The sequence below is a fragment of the Macaca nemestrina genome, chromosome 7, assembly GCF_043159975.1.
Source record: "Macaca nemestrina isolate mMacNem1 chromosome 7, mMacNem.hap1, whole genome shotgun sequence".
In the NCBI taxonomy this organism is placed as follows: Eukaryota; Metazoa; Chordata; class Mammalia; order Primates; family Cercopithecidae; genus Macaca; species Macaca nemestrina.
In genome coordinates this window covers 12,255,681-12,273,922 of record NC_092131.1, presented here as the reverse complement: position 1 = coordinate 12,273,922, position 18,242 = coordinate 12,255,681, and the positions used below count along the sequence as shown (strand labels likewise).

At 45.2% G+C, this 18,242-nt stretch overlaps 1 protein-coding gene, 2 long non-coding RNA genes and 1 other non-coding gene across 4 annotated transcripts; 1 reads left to right on the top strand and 3 right to left on the bottom strand.

The window, feature by feature from the left end:
- Positions 1 to 611: 611 nt before the first annotated feature.
- Positions 612 to 2,630, bottom strand: LOC105467469 (uncharacterized). The gene is made up of 2 exons (XR_978909.2): positions 1,395 to 2,630; positions 612 to 761 (listed from the first exon to the last, which is right to left on the bottom strand). It is a non-coding gene; the product is annotated as an uncharacterized lncRNA (long non-coding RNA).
- On the bottom strand, positions 1,060 to 1,334 carry LOC112424202 (small Cajal body-specific RNA 13). The gene has a single exon (XR_003014926.2). It is a non-coding gene; the product is annotated as a small Cajal body-specific RNA 13 (non-coding RNA).
- Positions 2,631 to 2,724: 94 nt separating the features above from the next.
- Positions 2,725 to 12,200, top strand: LOC105467470 (glutaredoxin 5). The gene is made up of 2 exons (XM_011717082.3): positions 2,725 to 3,077; positions 11,529 to 12,200. The coding sequence occupies exons 1-2, from the start codon at positions 2,783 to 2,785 to the stop codon at positions 11,705 to 11,707; spliced, it is 474 nt and encodes a 157-aa protein (XP_011715384.2). The 5' UTR covers positions 2,725 to 2,782; the 3' UTR covers positions 11,708 to 12,200.
- On the bottom strand, positions 9,185 to 10,920 carry LOC139364194 (uncharacterized). The gene is made up of 3 exons (XR_011625579.1): positions 10,807 to 10,920; positions 10,562 to 10,721; positions 9,185 to 9,305 (listed from the first exon to the last, which is right to left on the bottom strand). It is a non-coding gene; the product is annotated as an uncharacterized lncRNA (long non-coding RNA).
- Positions 12,201 to 18,242: the final 6,042 nt, after the last annotated feature.

The window sequence follows — 18,242 nt, the reverse complement described above, 5'->3', positions numbered from 1 at the left end:
AGCCCAATATTATACATTAGGTAAGGAACACGACACTCCTCATTACTGCTCGGTCTCAGGATATACGTTTGCACATTCTTCTCCCAATGTCAGTCAACACAAAAGCAGAATTAGTTTAGAGTGGGCAATGAGAAAGATGTCAGAATCAAAATAGACACAGGGAAAGTCACAAAGAGTTCACAAGCATAAATGCCTGATAGCAAAAACGATCACAAAAGATTGCAAAACTACAATCCTGCACAAAGGCCATCTCAACCTTACACAAAAAATACATCTGCAATGCCTGCCGAGCAACCGCCTGTCCAACCTGGGCCTGGCGTCATCTTTGTTACTAATCCTTGTAGTCAACAATAATTACCTCAAAACAATTATGTAACCCTCCTCATTTTTCCTTTAAAGACCTTTGTCTTCCTCAATCTCCCAGGATACACACGGTTAACTATAGCATGCATTTTCTCATTGCAATGCTCTATTCCTGAATAAATGCCATTTTCTTTTAGGGAGCCTGTTTGTTAAGTTGACAGCAATAAACAGTTTAGGTTTTTGGCAACAAATCACCAATATTTACTTAAAAACAAACAAAAAACTTAAACACAGGCATGAACAACAGGTTATTTTGGGAAGAATTTAATATATTCTCTATTGTTAAGTGCACCAGATGCTGGACTTCTGAAACAACAATTATGCTTCAGCATAATAGCATTTTCTACATATTTCTGTTCATGTTGTTTGTTCCTCTGATTTACCCGGAATCAATGAATCTGAAAAACAAAAAGATTCTTTAAGCACCTGGTAAATTTCAGGTCCCACATTAGAAAATGAGCAAGCATCAATAATATTGATGGAGGTGAAAATATGACACTGAGACTTCCAGGTAACGTCCCGAGTTTACTTTCATAGTTTACTAGGCTCAGGTTTCATGGCGAAGGATTATTTGAAAGACTCACTCACTGACATGTGCTGATTTTCTGATTTTAAATTTGAACATTCCCAAAGCATAAACAGATCACCTCCAGCAACACTGTAAAAAAATACTCAAAGTTTAAAAAAAAAGGAGTAACTTGTAGCAGTACTTAGTGTCCAACAGAAAACACTCCATCTGCTAAACAATATCTCGACTGCAAAGCTTATCTTACTGTTGGCGGATAGATAATGACATAGGCCAGTCATTATCACCGTGGCAACAGTGACCAGAAACTATCAGAGGAAAATTGCACATGGAACAGCTGGCTCTCGAGCAGGCATGCCTCAGCTTCCTCTGGAGTATGCTTTTTCTGCAAGTCTGGTGTGCTAGAGGGTACTACCAACCCCATGCGGCTCCAAGACTACAGATTATATAAATCCACTGGTCCTGCTCTTCCGGATTTATTCTTCCCGCCAATAGGAGCACTTACCACGTTCCAAGCACCGTCCTAGGCACTGAGGATACAGCAGTGAATAAAGTTGAGTGCCGGGTAGAGAAGTCAATAACCAAGCTAGTAAATCCTGTATATTGTCAAACACTGGTAAGAACAAGGGAGACTAGCACAAGCAATGGGCCTAAGGAGGCTTGCTTTCCCTCCTCTGCACTCCCACACTGCTTTGTATCTGCTTCTCATTTGTCACGCTGGCTCCAAGCTTTGGGCACCAGGTCTCCCTGGACATTCCGCGCTGGCACCGCACCTAGCACCCAGCGGCTGCTCAGGAGACGTTTGTAGAACGAACGAAGTCACTTCTTAGTTCCCCATTCAACAAACCTTTCCTGATCCTAGGCCCAACAGCTTAAAAGGCTGGAGGACCAACGAGGCTGGAAACTCAGAGGCGGCCGAACGCGGTGGCTCACGCCTGTAATCCCAGCACTTTAAGAGGCCGAGGCAGGAGGATCCCTTGAAGCCAGGAGTTCGAGACCAGCCTGGGCAACAAAGTGAGACCACCCTCCCCCCCCCCACTTCCGTCTCTACAAAAAGAAAGGAAGAAAAACGAAACCCAGAGGAAATCACACAGGCAAAAGCGCTTTACAAACTTTAAAAATGAAAATTGTTCTAGAGAAATAATCGCGCGCCGGAGGCGGAAGCCCCAGAGCCTCAGCTCCCACGTGGCGGCGGAGCCGAGGGAGGGTCCAGGAGCCGAGGCTACAGCCCGAGCGCTGGAACCCCGGTCAGGCTCCCGCTCTCCGCCACGACGAACCGCATTCGGCCGCGGCGCTCCGCAGGCGCCCAGGGACGTCCACCTAAGCTGGGAGACGCGGATACTGGCCCGGCCTAGCTCCGCTACCTCCCAAGAGACCGGAACCACGGGCCCACCAACCGCGTTGCCATGGCAATTCAACCACCGCCGACACCGGAACCGGAAACTTCATTGGGAAGTGACCCCTTCCCGGCATCCGCGGAATGGGCAAGTCCCGCGCCTCTCCCAGTTGTCTCAGGGTATCCCAGCTGGCCTCATTGGCTCACGGGAGGAAAGTCGTCTTCCCTCTTGTTTTGCCTCTCGTTGCCCTGCAAGCGCGACCCCGATGGACATCCATTCTCTCCAATTAACTAGCAAAGCGGTTGCCGACGGCCAATAGTAAGGCAGTAGGATGCGACTCAGGCATAAGGCCCACCTCCTACCTGCCGGACGGGACGAGCAACGTGATTGGTAGAATCGAGTAATTGCCGATCAGTGTTGTCCAATCACGGAGGGCAGTTTAGAGCCGGTCCAATGAGGGTCTCTAGGGGGTGGGTCGAACTGCCGCGGGCCGGGGAGCGCTCCGGGTGGCCAGCTGTGTGTCTGGGCTGTCGTGGGTTCCGGCGAGCGTGCGGAGATGAGCGGGTCCCTCGGCCGAGCGGCGGCGGCTCTGCTCCGCTGGGGGCGCGGCACGGGCGGCGGTGGCCTTTGGGGTCCGGGCGTGCGGGCGGCGGGCTCGGGCCCGGGCGGCGGCGGCTCGGCGGAGCAGCTGGACGCGCTGGTGAAGAAGGACAAGGTGGTGGTCTTCCTCAAGGGGACCCCGGAGCAGCCCCAGTGCGGCTTCAGCAACGCCGTGGTGCAGATCCTGCGGCTGCATGGCGTCCGCGACTACGCGGCCTACAACGTGCTGGACGACCCCGAACTCCGACAAGGTCAGGCCAGTGTGCCGGGCAGGCACCCTCCGCCCTGGGCCCAGGAGCAGCGCTGCACGAGGCCGAGGGGTTCTGCCGCGCCGGGCTGGAGAGCGGGGCTCCATCGGCTGGGGTCTGTCTGGAGGTTCGAGCCGGGTTAGGGCGAGGAGTACTGTCCTGGAGTAGAGTTTGGGCTGCAGGTGTGGTTGATTTGACTGAGTCTTGAGGATCTGGGGCTCTCTACTGTTGCCAACTTGAGCAGTAGGTCAAGTCCTGAGGGTTCAGTTATCCTCACCTCGAGCTAATATAGGCGTTTCGGGGCGGCTTGTCAATGACTGACTCGGAGGAGGGCGGCCTGCAGCCTGACTGCTCTGCACGGTTAGGAAACTCAGTAAGGACCCGCTGTGAGATAGGTACTTTCGCGGACACTCTGGGGAGGTTGGAAGCCATTGGCCTGCTCGTGGGTAACGGTCTGGGGCTGTCGATGGTGGGGAGAGGACTGAAGTTGTCTTTGAGGCTAGTGAGGTCGGAGGCTGATCTCTCTTGGCGCACGGCTCAGGGTGGCAAGCACCATCCTCTGGTTGCTACAAGCAAAGGGTTGGGACTGCTGTCGGCTGGTCTTAGTCGGGATCTGTGTTGTCGGGGAAAAGTCATGACATTTGGCTTTAGATACTCAAACACAGGGCTGAATGTATGTGGGCCAGGGCTTGGAGAGGTTTGTGGGGAAAAGAAGCAGCCCTGGCTCCTGGGCGCCGGACTAACTCACTGGCTCAGCCTCGGAGCCCAGGAGACCAGGGGCCAGATGGATCAGGCCAGGAGAAGGGAGGCTGCAGCTAATTAGCATCTTTTCCAAGTACCCCGCGTGCATTCGCCAGTCTTATCTGAGTGGGGGAGGAGGAAGAGGCCAGGATGGTCAGGGTTGGTGGAGAACTGGGAAGGCTGTACCTGTTCTTCTAGAGAGTGACTTAGGGTACCTGCATCCCAGTTAGAGACTTTCAGAGACTGAGTCCCTGCATGTCCCTAGCTAAAAAGAGGTGCCAGGTGTGTGCTAAAAGTAGGTGCCAGGTTCTCTGTTACTCTAAATTTGAAATTACTAACCATAGTCATTCCTTACATTGATGAGACACGCTGGTGTTTGGAAAAGCTTTGGGTTGAAATCCTCTTTTGTGGCTAATCAGGTGTAAAACTTAAGTCACTCAACTGCATTTGAGGATAATGAGACAATTTGGCAAAGTTTTTGTTAGGAAGACAAAGTGAAAATTACAGAAAGTGTATGTCATCTTACCTGTCACAGAAAGCACCCGGTAAATGGTAGCTGGCTTCATATAGCACTTTATGGTTTTCAAACGTATTTTTTCCCAGATTGTCTAGTCCTTAAAGACTCTTGGTGATGAGTGATCTTCCATTTGCTGTAGGTGATAGTGGTGTGGGTGGGACCTAGAAGGCATGTTAAGTTGAGGAGTTGACAGGGCAGGTTCAAATTACCACGTATATGTAATATTGCCATGTGTTATTCTCATGACCCTTTTGTCTTCCTGGTCAACTAGAATGCCACCAGTTACTGGGCTCAGTTTTATCATGTACAAGGCAAAGGACCTGCAGTCTTCCTTCAAAGACAGCTTCTCTGCTTAAAAGAGGAGTAACTGTTTTGCAGTCTTTTAACAGAGACCTTGCAGGGGGTCCGCTGCAAATTGCCAATATGGCACTAGTAAAAAAGTTGTGTTGTTATCTCGCTTAGTATAATGTTTTGAGGTCTTTGGTTTGTGATTTTATTTTCTCTTGTTTAATATAACTGGAAATGAGATATGCTGGAATATAGCTAATAAACTGAAAGTAGGAGCAAAAATAAGAATATGTACTGATACCATTTTATTTTTCTGTCTTTTATCCATGTCTGGTGTCTGGTTTCGGAGTTTACTTTCTTAAGTATTCAAACAGCAGCAACAGGAATTTAACCCTTACATTCCTTGACCAGTGAGTTTCATCAGATTGCTATTTTGGTTAATAAATGTGTTGTATAGATATTGAATATAACATATACCTCTTTTATTGATTAGAAAAGTAAAGATTAGTGCAAGTATTAACATTTGGACTGGGGCAGGGTGGTAAAAGCACGTTCCCAAAATGGGGATTAGTTCAGCCAGGGTATAAGACTCTTCCCCTCTTCTCTATACAGCTTTATTTACCAAGAGCAACTAATGGGCTGTCTGATGCTTGCTTTTGCCAGCCAAAGCTGTGTACACCAGATCCAAGGTCATTTCTAGTAATAGGAACAGAGCTCTTGCAAAACTGGCCTTGTGTTGGTTCTTATGCCAAGGAGACCTGAACTTTACAAAGCGCCCAAACCAGAGGAAAACATTCTTTCCTAGTTTTGGGTACTTGGTTCCCAGGAGTGTGATGCAGACAGATCTTAAGACTGTGACCCAAGGAACAAAGGTGACTATGAGGCAGCATTGTGTTCTGGCCTTCTCAAGACCTTCCTGTACTTCTCTTTTTATCTGGAGTGCACACAGAAGACAGTCACAGAGGGATCAGGTCCCAGTAGACTGACATCGCTTCCTAATCCTAGTCTTAATAAAGGAACGTATGCTCATGGAAGCAACTTGGAAAACACTGAAAAGTTTAAGAAGGAAAATCACCTATAATTTTATGGAAACCATTGTATTAACATTTGGATCTAGTTCCTAACAGCTTTTTTTTAAAACACATCGAGACCATGCTTGTCTATACGTAGTATTTTGCCCTCCAGGGAACATGTCTGATGCCTGTGGCACTGCATGTACGGCTTATGCAAAGCAAGCTTTCAGTGAGCATTTCAATAAATAAATAAATGCTGCTTTTATTTGTCATTATATTGCAAACTCTGTGGCCTTAAATACATTATAAACATTTGCTGCCGATTTAGATCATCATTGTAGTCCTTGCATCTGGAACAGTGACAGAATAGGGACTCAAATATTTGTGAAATAAATAACCATATCCTATTGTTGAAATTTTATTAAGCATTTGAAAATACGCTCAACCTTTTCAGTATCAGGGAATTGAAGACAGTAGTGAAACACGTGTCATGCTGGTGAACCTTAAAAGTTGGATGACAAGTTGTGTGTATGTGTTTGTGTGGTGCACATGTAGTAAGCTGCAGATGGTAGTATAAAATGGCACCAACACTTTGGAGGAGTAACTGTCAGTACCCAGTCAAGTTATGGGTGAACAGAGCCTAAGACCCAGCTGCGTGACTCCTAGGTATATATTTAGAGAAGGGGATCTGCAAACTTACCCTAGTAAAGGGCCAGAGAGTAAGTATGTCAGGCTTTGTAGGCAGGTGGTCTTTGTTGCATCTATTCAACTCTGCTGTTAGATAGCGTGAAGTCAGTCATGGGCAATATGTAGATGAATGAGCAGGCTGAGTTTCCATAAAACTTTATTTACGAAAATAGGAAGTAGACTGGAATTGGCCTGAAGACTACAGTTTATCTGCCCCTGGCCTAGAGACTGACTTCTGCATGGGTGTGTTAGGACATGGGTCCCCAGCCCCCAGGCCAGGGATCCAGGCCGTACAGCAGGAGGTAAGCGGTGGGCAAGCAAGCTTTACTGCCTGAGCTCCACCTCCTGTCACATCAGTGACGGCATTAGGTTCTCATAGAAGCACAAACATGCGAGGAATCCAGGTTGTGCATTCCTTATAAGAATGTAACTAATGCCTGATGATGTGAGGTGGAACAGTTTCATCCCGAAGCCATCCCCACCCTTTCCCGGTCCATGGAAAAATTGTCTTCCACAAAACCAGTCCCCGGTGCCAAAAAGGTTGGGGAGCTCTGTGTTAGGATACCTGTGTCGGGGCGTTCACTGTAGCGTGGCTTGCAGTAATGAAAAACTGACAGGAAGGGATCTTGGTCTATTAGTAGCAGACCGGATAAACAAACTTTAGTCATATGATGGAAAGGTAAACGGTAGTTAAAATAAACTAGATCTAGTTGTATTTAACGTGGCTGAATGTATTTAACATAGCCATGTTAAAATGTATTTAACATGGCTAAATACATTTAACATGGTATTTAACATGGCTCAAAAATACAATGTTTAGTCAAAAAGCAAGTAGCAAACATGTAATTATGGCATAATACCATTTGTATATGTAAATGTTAAAGATATAAAACAGTCCCATATATTGCAGATATGTGTGCAATGCACTTGTAGCTCATGGGCAGGAGTGACAGATGGCAGCTAGAGGGTAGAGGCCACCTCTGGTGAGGGATATAAATCCTGGTTTCACTGCATGCTGTCACTGTGAGTTTTGTTAAGTTACTTAACCCTTCTGAGCCTTACTTTCTTCATCTGTAAAGTAGTGATAATTGTACCTGCCTTGTCAGATTTTTGTAAAGATTAAATAAGATTATTTTTGTAAAACGCTTAAAGAGTGTGAAACTCAGTAATCCTTAACTCAGTAAATGGTTTTTTTGTTTGTTTGTTTTTTGTTTTTTGAGACAGTGTCACTCTGCTGCCCAGGCTGAAGTGCAGTGGGCAATCTTGGCTCACTGCCACCCCTGCCTCCCGGGTTCAAGCGATTCTCCTGCCTCAGCCTCCCAAGGAGCTGGGATTACAGGTGCCTGGCACCATGCCTGGCTAATTTTTTTTTGATTTTTAGTAGGGACAGGGTTTCACCATGTTGGCCAGGCTAGTCTGAACTCTTGACCTCAGGTGATGCACCAGCCTTGGCCTCCCAAAGTGCTGGGATTACAGGTGTGAGCCAACGCACCTGGCCTGAATGGTATTTTTATTACTTTATGGTATACTTAATCACTTTTTCCTGCATTATTTTCCTATGCTTTTTCTGTTGCCTATTTTTCTCAGAAGGGTGGGTGGTGGAGGATGTTGGTATGGAGAGAATGTCCACACTGTACCTGGTACTATGCTAGGAGCTCAATTCATTTCATTCATTAGATATCATGGAATCTTCGTAATAAATCTGCGAGGCGTAGAGTATATTCCCATTTTACAGATGAGGAAACTGAGGCTAAGAGATTAACAGATTTGTCTGAGGCTGCATTTACAGGCTAGCAAACTGGATCTACTGACCCTTAAGCCTGTGCCTTGCCCACTCTGCCCTGTGCTTTGCTTTTCTTCTAGTGAGGGTCTACTGATGTCCATGCTTTCAGCTCTGATCATCTTATCTTGACTTAACGCCATTCTCTAAATTAGGTAATATGAAGAAATTGTGACTCTCAGAGGTGGTGCAACTTGCCCAAGGTCACAGAGCCTAGTAGGTAAGAGACAGAGTTGGAACTCACATTAGATTCTGAAGCTACTGTAGTGAAGTTCTACCAGGAAAAATAAAAAGAAAGAAAACTATGATTATGCTGCTCTTATAATTTAGTGTCCAAACCAGGAGTATTGTCCAGTGTTCTGAATGTGATGAATTTTGAAAAATACCTTTTGAAAGTTCTGGAAGGGAATTTTAAAGTACATTTCTGTCCTCTTTCTGAGTTGATACTTTGGAATATAAATTTGTTGGTATGGGTTTTTTTGGTGGAGCATTAGATGTGCGTAAACTGACTTTGTAAGATAGCCTCCGAACTACCAGTTCCTAGTGTTACTCTGTCATACAACTTTGCAGTCAGCATTTTCTGCCCCGGATGGAATCACCACTGTCTATCACGTATGAAATAATGATTATCATTAAAATTCATTCTTGGATATGATTTTCTAATTTTCGAGAGTAGCTCTCCGATTCTGAGTTATTTCAAGTGATATTTGTAAGAACTACCACTGCATATTGCAGTTTTTGAAAACTAAAGTGTGAGAGAGATTAACCATGTTTAAACAGTTACTTGTGAGTCCGCAGGATTCATTTTAATATTCAACTTATGAAGAGTAGTCTTTTATTATTAGGAGTTTCTCAGCTTCACTCCGTAGGAAGCAATTGGCTATTTCCTTAAATATTTAAACTGGTAATCAGTTTTCTTAAAAATGGAAAATAGCATAGTCATGAAGAAGGGTGCCAACGTTTGGCCTTGATGTCAGCTGCTTGTTACACCTATTCATCTAAAAATTAAAGAAACAGCTAAATTTAATTTTGATACACTGTCAGCTGCTGTCAAGAACAGGCAGGTGGCTCACGAGAAGTTAGTATCACTTGCATGTGGCTGTGTGTGTTGGGTGTTCAGAATGTCTGAAAGCCTGCTGGTTTTGGTAGTTTTGGTGGTGAGGATTCTGGGAGTCTCCCCTTCTCTCATAGTCAGGACATACAATCTGCAGCAACATAAAGTTTAATGAATGAGGCAAGCCCAATGCTTTGAGTGTGATACTATAAAAATGATTGATGAAAAGCAATTTTACTTTAGAAACATGTATTTTTAGGGTAAAACGTAGTTTTGGGTAGTTCTCAGGCAGCAAACTTATTTCCATTTTTGGTGTGTTTCAAAAATTATAGACACCCACCAAAATAAATCAGTAAAAACTGATTATTACGGAAAGCTTCATGCAATATATTACTCATTGAAACAAAACAGATCGTTCATGCACATAAATGATTCATTTGCATAAAAGTATTTAAGAAAGTTTAAGAGAACGAAAAGAAGCTCGTGTTTACTTTAAACATTTCTTAATCTCGCACCCAGCTCTCAATCATCATAAAGGTAAAAGTTTGTAATCGGCATCATTGTAAAAAGTAAGTTTTGATAGACTTTGTATTTGAGGACAGAGTTTGAAGAAAGTAAAAAACACACAAATTATGCTAGTTGTTTTTGTTGACATGGCATCAAACATCAGCGTGATGAATAACTTGAATTCATCAGGGTATTCTAGTATATCTAGATATTTGGCATTATAAAGACATTTTGATGATTAATGGAATTTACCCTTTATTAGCAGCTGCCAAAGAGCTAGCTGATGTTTCTTTACCAGCACCCAGAGTGGCTGAGAGGTGTGCTGTTGGAGGCCTGGAGCAATGTAACCCTTTCTTAATATGTGACATCTGGAGAAGGAAGATAAAGCCCTTGGTTCAGGGGCTTTCTCTAGGACTGTCATTTAGAGCAAAGTCAGTTTTTTTTTATAAGGCAATAACTTTTAAGAAAAAAATAAATTGTATATTGGGACTTGAGATATAACTGAAATCAGTAATTTTATTTGGAAAATGATAATAAATTATAGGGTATCAAGAGCAAGTTTTTGTATTTTTAGTTTGTTTACATAAAAATCAATTTGTGTAAACTGTACTATACTTGAACAATCTATTGACTTTTCTGTTTTGTTTACCCATATGCTCATTTTGGCCATTTAAAAATATCTGTGTAAATATAAAAGTGTCACATAAGAGTTAGTTCCTATATGCCATGCTTTGACCATCTTCGTTTTTAACATGACCAATACAGGCTTTTTAATGGCCAGCTATGTTTTTGAAAGGACAGTCATCTCAACATACAAGCAGAAAAGGAAGTAGAATGATGAAGAGGAATGTTAAGAGTAATCTTTTATGTCTTAAGATTGAAGCCACATTTCTTTCTTACCATTTTGTTACAGTCGTCGTCCTTGTGACTCAGAATTGAACAGAGTAGTCACACAGCTGCGCTGTCACAGAGCATCCCTCATCTCCTCTGTGTCCTCAGAGCCATTTGCACACAGGACTGATCACATGCTTGCTGGTTGGTTTCTTGGCTGTTGTGAGCTCTGGAGAGCAGAGCGGGTCTCAGCCCCCGAACCCCCTAGCCCTGGACACGGCCCTTGCTGAGCTCTGGGCCTTCATTAGACTTACCAGTCTCTTTGGGTTCTGCATAGAGCCTGATCATCCACTCCACAGAGAGCCCATCACAGTGGCTGGATAGAGGGGAACTGACAACCCATAGCCGTGGGACAGGAATTTTTCCCTGGGTAAAAGTAATTGTTAAAAAAAAAAAAAAAACTCAGCAACTCATCATCTCGAGCAGAAGTAACTGATGGCCTGCACCAACCTAGACAGTCACAGTCATGAAAAGCGCACAGGTGGGATTGCCCGAATTGGCCGTGAATTACCGTGATGGATCCATTTAGGTATGAAGTTGGTTGTGACATTTCTTCAAGTTTGCTTCACCTGAAGCTTGACTAGTAGATGAAGAATTACGGCCTTATGTATCTTATGTGACTTGCATTACCCAGTCCAGTCCTCTGCCATTAATCTGCAGTATATCAGGTATTTTATTGAGGATCTTACTTACCTAATTCTCACAAAAACCTTGCGAGATGAGGGTGGAAACAGGATGAGAAGTCAGGTGACTTGTCTGAGGGTGGATGGTTTGTAATTGGAAGTTAGGGCCTAACCACTGATCTCTTTGACACGAAAACTCGTGCTCTTAGTAGCAAACACAGTGCTCTTAAGATTGGGGGGAGCCAGGGAGGGACAATGGGTTGTCTGCTACTAGTGGATCAGAATGACATATTTAATCACGAAAGGTTCAGCTTTCACCATTTAAATAACAAATAAATGTTCTTTCTCCATAGGCATTAAAGACTATTCCAACTGGCCCACCATCCCGCAAGTGTACCTCAATGGCGAGTTTGTGGGGGGCTGTGACATCCTTCTGCAGATGCACCAGAATGGGGACCTGGTGGAAGAACTGAAAAAGCTGGGGATCCACTCTGCCCTTTTAGATGAAAAGAAAGACCAAGACTCCAAGTGAGGGCGGCCAGGTCCTCACTGAGCAGAGAGGGAGCCGTTCACGTCAGAGACTCACTGCCAGAAAAGCCTTACCCATTTTGGTTTTCACTATTGAGACCGCAGCTGCTTGCACTGATCATTTTGGTTCGTGAGCAGTTGGGTGATTTTAGTTTGTCTGGTGTTTGGGCTAAGAATATTTTATTGTGGACTTAATTCCAACCACTGCACTGTAACGATTCAATGCTGTATTATGAGATTGCTGTAAACAAAATTCATTCTTGTATTGTCGCTTATTCTTTGCCTGATTCAGGAGTTAAATAGGAGCTTTGGAATCATTATTCGTGACCCCTCTGCAAATGTGTCAGTCTCCAAAGACAGTATCTCCCCCCAGATTTTGTGTAGCTTCTTTTGTTACGGAAAATGATGGACAAAAAAAGAAACTGTGATAACTGAGGCGTTGGCATTGTTTTTTAAAATAAACTCCAGCACAGGGATGCTGTGCATGCCTGAGTTAATTCTGAAGTGCATGTGTCTGTAAGGATTTGGAGTGCCTGCAATGTTTTGTGTGTGGGAAGTAAGGGTGATTCTCATATTCTTCTATTAAATTTGCCACAAGAATTGCCATTGAGCCCTGGTCTACTTTCTGGGGGAAGCTGCTGTTTGGATGGTGAGTCAACTATGCAGCTGGAGGCGTGGGTGGGCTGGAGGGAGCAGAGGTGGGTGAGGCCGGAGGAGGTGGCCCCACCTGCCTATCTCTGGAGTCCTGTGCTTGGCAAACTGCTACAGTTAGATAGGGAGACACCGGCAGCAGTCCACCGAGCTAGGGGATTTAATGAGTATTTTACTTCTTAAAAAATGGGGCCCTTTCTCAAAGAGGACATAATTGGGACTGTGGCAGAGATTCTCCCAGTGTCTGGTGTCTTTATAAGACTTTTCCATGATTTCTGCATCCCAAGACTGGAGCCTGGTAGAGCCTGGGGCTGTGCAGTGGCCGTGGGAAGGAAGCCCACCCTCGGGCGGCGTGGAGGCTTTGTTCATCTTCAGGGACTTAAAGAGAGCACTTGTCTAGAAATGTGGCTTTACGAGGCAGAGGTGGGAAGAAGGATGCATTTTCTCATGGAAAGGGCAAAAAGGGACAGGATGGCTCCTTTTCCCCAGAGCCATTCTAGAGGCTGTTCTTCGTTGCTTATTTAATCTCCCTGAGTTCCTCTTGAGAATACTCTGAAAACAGACTTCCTCCACGAGGTCAGGCTAGAACTGGATGGAGTTGTCCCTGCTCCCCTTCCCCAGAGGTTTTGGAAGGGGAAGGAAAGCTGTATCCCCCCGCCCCCCGCCCTGGGACTGCCCCATCAGATGAGAGCACTGCTCCTCAGTGATCACCCACGTAACAGTGTCAGAGAAAGAAAAATAGATTATTCTCAGAAAAAAATGTTATTACATTCATTGTCTGCTACATCCCATGATACCTTTATGTCTGCTGTAAGCTAAGGGACCTTAGGATCTTAGAGGAGGTTAAAACACATCCATGGGAGCCATTTGGTTTAGAAATGAAGGAAGCAGGAGCACTAGAAGGATCCACCTTGTCCTGTAGACAGAGTCACCATGAATCACTTCATACTGCCTCTGGATGGATATAGGCCATGGACCAGAGGCCGGGTCTGCAAAATTGTCCCTTGCTGTCACATCTAGTGAGGAGTGTGGTACATATTCACAATTTTGCTTCTTTTGGCTTTTCCTTAAATCTGCCTGTGTACCCTTAGGTTTCATCTGAAAAGTGGAATGATGAGAAACTTATTGATGGAAAGCATCAACGTGAGAAACCTCTCTAGAATATGATTAGAGCTAGGAAAAGGCTGCCAAGTGAATAATTTGACCCATGCTTATGAGTCATAGTGAGATCATATCGAAGTCACTAGGGAACTTCATAAGTTGAAGGAATCACTGGACTCTACCAGGAATGTAAGTGTTCTCAGAGTTAATTAATAAGTTTTTCTATATGTCTAACAAGCCTTTACCAAGTAGAAAATTGAAGATGCTATCTAGTGTAAGTCTGAATAATTTTGATGGTCTGCGTAATTAGAATTCGCTGTGAGAATTAGAGAAGAGACACAGAGGTTCCTTGTGCAAACAGCAGTATCACACACCTATTTAAAATGCAAGGACTGCTTCTTGGGTTTTCAGTACAGTCCATTGGGCCTGTATTAGTGTGATTATATTGTCTATTTGTCATAGCTTCAGGGTCTGTGTTATTAGACCCTTAGAAATAGATCATGTTATTTTAGAAGATTAAACATTTTATGATTTCAGGTAGTTTTAATTTTTTTTCATGGATTGGTAGTTACATAAATGTCATTACGCTTCATTTAAGCTGTGAGTTTTAGAGAGATCTTAGGACAGAAGATAACTTTTAAGATGAGTTTCTTTTTTACAAGCCATAGCTGCCAGCTTAATAGAGAATTCTTGTTACATTCGTTAGGTTTACTTAGATATTTTGACATAAATTATATTTTGAGAAATCAGGTCCCTTGTTTGTGACAGGAGGGACTGTACTAAGGGCAGAGGAGTGACTTGGGTTGGCAAGGTTTTATTGGTGCAAACTGATTGATTGATTGAAAAAGGGTCTTGCCCTGTTGCCCATGCTGGAGTGCGGTGGCCTGATTATGGCTCACTGCAGCCTTGACCTCCTGGGCTCAAGCGATCCTTCCCACACAGCCTCCTGAATAGCTGAGACTTCAGATGTGCACCACAACACCTGCTTAATTTATTATTATTATTTTTTTTTAGAGATAGGGTCTCCCTATGTTGCCCAAGCTGGTCTTGAACTCCTGGCTCAAGTGATCCTCCCACTCTGGCCTCCCAAAGTGTTAAGATTACAGGCATGAGCCACTGTGCCCGGCAGAAACAAATTGAAATGTGAGGTGAGAAAGCTTTCATGTTGGTTCCTGAGAGTCACCGACAGGAAAAGATATATATTAGGGGATGGCCACACAGAAGACTGATTGTTTTAAAAATTTAACATTCCACTTAAGAACTGATTAGTAAATCTAGAAAACAGCTTTAAATTGTGCCTGAGAAGCATATAATAGCTACTGTGAAGCAGAGCAGAGGAACGGTGAAGAGAAAAGGCATTTTAAGGTCCAGGGGCTTACGGAGACGCATGGGGTGACCCAGGAGGACTCGTGTAAAGCCACATTCCTGTCATTTCCTGAGAGTAGCATCACTGTAGGTCTGAAAGCTATGTGGGCATTTTGCGTAAGGGGAGCATTGTTTTCTTGGCAGTTGCCCTGGGAGCCCAGTGCAGTTGAGCTGAGGGCGGAGTCTAAGCCAATAGATGCCACTGAAGGTGCACCTCACCTCAAAGATCCCTATGCCAGATTGGCCAGAATAGCCATGTTATTCCCCTCCTTGTGAACCTCCCGGGGCGCCTGGATGTGTCACAGTGAAGTCTCTCCTGCCCCAGAAAGCCTTCCCTGACCCCAGACGGAACAGACCCCTTAATCCACTCTACAGCCCTGTTCTTTGCTCATCACCGCAGGACCTAACTACCTTTTACTTGGCTTTATTCAAATCCCCTCTGGCCAGCATACAGAGTGCCCCGAAAAATATATTTAGAAAAGAGCGAAGAATTTCCTTTCTTCATTCCTTTTGGATTAGTCACAAGAAATGTTAGGCTGTTAAAGGTTACAGCCTCACAACACCACAGGAGCTAAGGGCTGGGACTCAAGTCACACCATTACAGGTTACAGGTTCGCAACACAGTAGTAGCGAAGAGCCGGGACTTAAGTCACCCTCCCCGGATTTGCATGCCAGTCCTTGCCGGGTGTGCTACTGACCTCAGACGACTTAGGTACCTCCCTTCCTGCTTAAGTGGGCAAATAGCAGATGCCACCGACCTCAGGCGTGTTACAAGCTTAGATGACAGCACCTTATCGAGAACATGGCTCATAATGAGCTCTCCTGTAAGTTGACCCTGACAGTTAATGTTGGATTACACCTGGACTTCGTACCGTGCTGTGGTATCCACCACCGTTTGGAGGGTTTAAGGGAGTAGAGAAGGACAGGCTGATGAACAGAACATTGTCCATGTTTGGTTGCCTCGGGAACATAGAGACTCATTGTTGAACGCAAAGGACAAGATCTAATCCTTGTGATCATCTGTCAGCGGACTGCCCAGCAGCCCTAGGGGACGGCAGGGCCTTCAGCCAGAAAGAATTCCCTGTAAAGTATCTTTCCTACGATTACAGTTTGACTTACTGCCACCGAGTTTTATTTTTAAAAAGACTGCTTCTATTTCATACCAAAGTGGAGGGTCTTTTCTGAACGGGTATGTTAGACAGTTACTGTGTTGAGTTATGCTTCAAAGAACGCAGTTTAACCTTGAGTGAATTCTAATTTAGCAGTAGCAAGGATTGTGGCACTGGGTTCTACTGTACCTCATTAGCCATTTTCACAGGGATTCATTTTGCCAGAAGAAGGAGGTAGAAATGTTCTCCGGTTCTAGGAAATTTGGTGAGCAAATGTGGAAAGTATTTCCCGATTATTGCTGTGTCTTCACTAGTCCTGAGCAAGCTATCAGCTTTGATCATCACCACCACCGATGAACAAACCTTCCTGGGGAGGCCGTGCTGAGCCCGAGTCTGTGGGGACCTCTTCTGGCTCCGGACCCAGGCTGGGCAGAGGCTGAGACTTGAGCTGGGTGTCAGATACCCCTCACCCGTTGCCCTGAACTTGAGGGTGTTAGGGTGCAGTCAGAGTCTCACATAGGTATCATAATATTTCAGATCTCAAGGAGAACTTCACAGTTGTTCAGTACGTTTAAAAGTAAATTGCAATCCTGGGAAACTAGCCGCACACTTCCTGTTATTTTGGCCTTTTGAATTATTTGGTTTTTTGTTTGTTTTTGAGATGGAGTCTCTCTCTGTTACCCAGGCTGGAGTGCAATGGTACTTCTTGGCTCACTGCAGCCTCTGCCTCCCGAGTTCAAGCGATTCTCCTGCCTTAGCCTCCTGAGTTGCTGGGATTACAGGCGCCTGCTACCATGCCCAGCTAATTGTTTGTATTTTCAGTAGAGATGGGGTTTCACCATGTTTGCCAGGCAAACTCCTGATCTTATGATCCACCAGCCTCAGCCTCCCAAAGCACTGGGATTACAGGCATGAGCCACTGCGCCTGGCCTTTAAGTTGTTTTTTAACTTTTGTCCATGATTCCTTAGTAAAGTCCCCTTAAAATTATTCTTGGGAGAGCAGAGGACAAGGGGCGGTGTCAGTTACACCTGTCTAAGTTACTTCAGGTGCACTTTGTAAAAAATGTGGTGGGATGTCCATATCCTAATCCCTGGCATGTGTGACTATGTTACCTGGGGTAAGTGTAAGCCGTGTTTAAGTTCAGGATCTTGAGATAGAGAGATTGTCTTGGATCACCTGGGTGGGCCCAGTGTAATTACAGGTGTCCTGGGCAGGAGGGAAGCAGAGGTGCCGGTGATATACTCTGAAGAGGATGGAAGGGGCTGCGGGCCAAAGACTGCAGGCAGTCTGTAGAGCTGGAAAAGCCAAGGAGACGGATCCTCCCCTGGAGTCTCCAGAAAGAACACAGGTCATGAGTTTAGCCCAGTGAAAGTCATTTTAGACTTCTGACCTCCTGCCCTGTAAGATTAAAAATTGGTGTTGTTTTAAGCCACTAAGCTTGTCATTTGTTACAGCGGCAAAAGGAGACTAATACACCTGGCTGCCTGGATTTTATGGTGGACACTTACTTGGTATGAGCAGACAGTGGGAAGGGTCAAACAATTATTGAGCATTTACATCCGTAATTTGGTCCTCACCAAAGATCTGCAAATGTGGGATATTCACTCTTCCTTTCAGAGGATGACACAGAGACTGGGAGGGGTCAGGTCACTTGTCCAAGGTCACTACCTGGTGGAATTCGAGCTGTGATCAAATCCATATTGTAGCGCCCTTCGGAGGCCCAGCTCAGTGAGTGCAGCCGCTTAGTGCAGCTGTGGCCGTGGTGTCCAGAGTGTTTGCCCTGTAGCCCTGAGAATAACTGAATTTGAGCTTCAGTTTCCTATTGAAAGAGCCAGGGAGGCCAGGGATTTTGGAAGTTGCCCCTGGCCATCCACTATCAAGTATGTGAAGGAAGCAGAGGATCCCACCTCTGAGGTCAGACAAATGGAAGGTGAATGCAAATAACGCCTCCTTGCAAATGATGCCTCCTTGCAAATGATGCCAGGGAAAGTCTCCTGGGCCCCGTGTGTTGTGTGGACAGGTGGCCAGGCCAGAGGTCCCGCTGGACTTCACTGTGAAATGCCAGACAGCAGGAAGTAAACAAAGTGCTTTATAAGTGAGCTCCCACGGGCTGCTGGCCTTTCCCTGCACTTCCGTCCGACCTCGGTCACAGCCCTGGGCAGGCTCAGATATTTCTACCCATACTCAGGGCCACCTGTTGCCCCAAGTTCTCACTTCCTGGCGGTGTCCCTCTGCCAGCCCTTGCTGCTGCCCCCACCTTCCTCTGTCTGCCCCCCACCCCCCAGCCTTTTCCTTGGTCACAGTTGTCCTTT

What these genes read in the sequence shown, in the direction of transcription:
- LOC105467470 (XM_011717082.3), top strand. Translation starts at nt 2,783, where the DNA reads ATGAGCGGGTCCCTCGGCCGAGCGGCGGCGGCTCTGCTCCGCTGGGGG. An exon ending in CGACCCCGAACTCCGACAAG is followed by an intron (nt 3,078 to 11,528) that starts GTCAGGCCAGTG and finishes CTTTCTCCATAG; the next exon opens with GCATTAAAGACTATTCCAAC.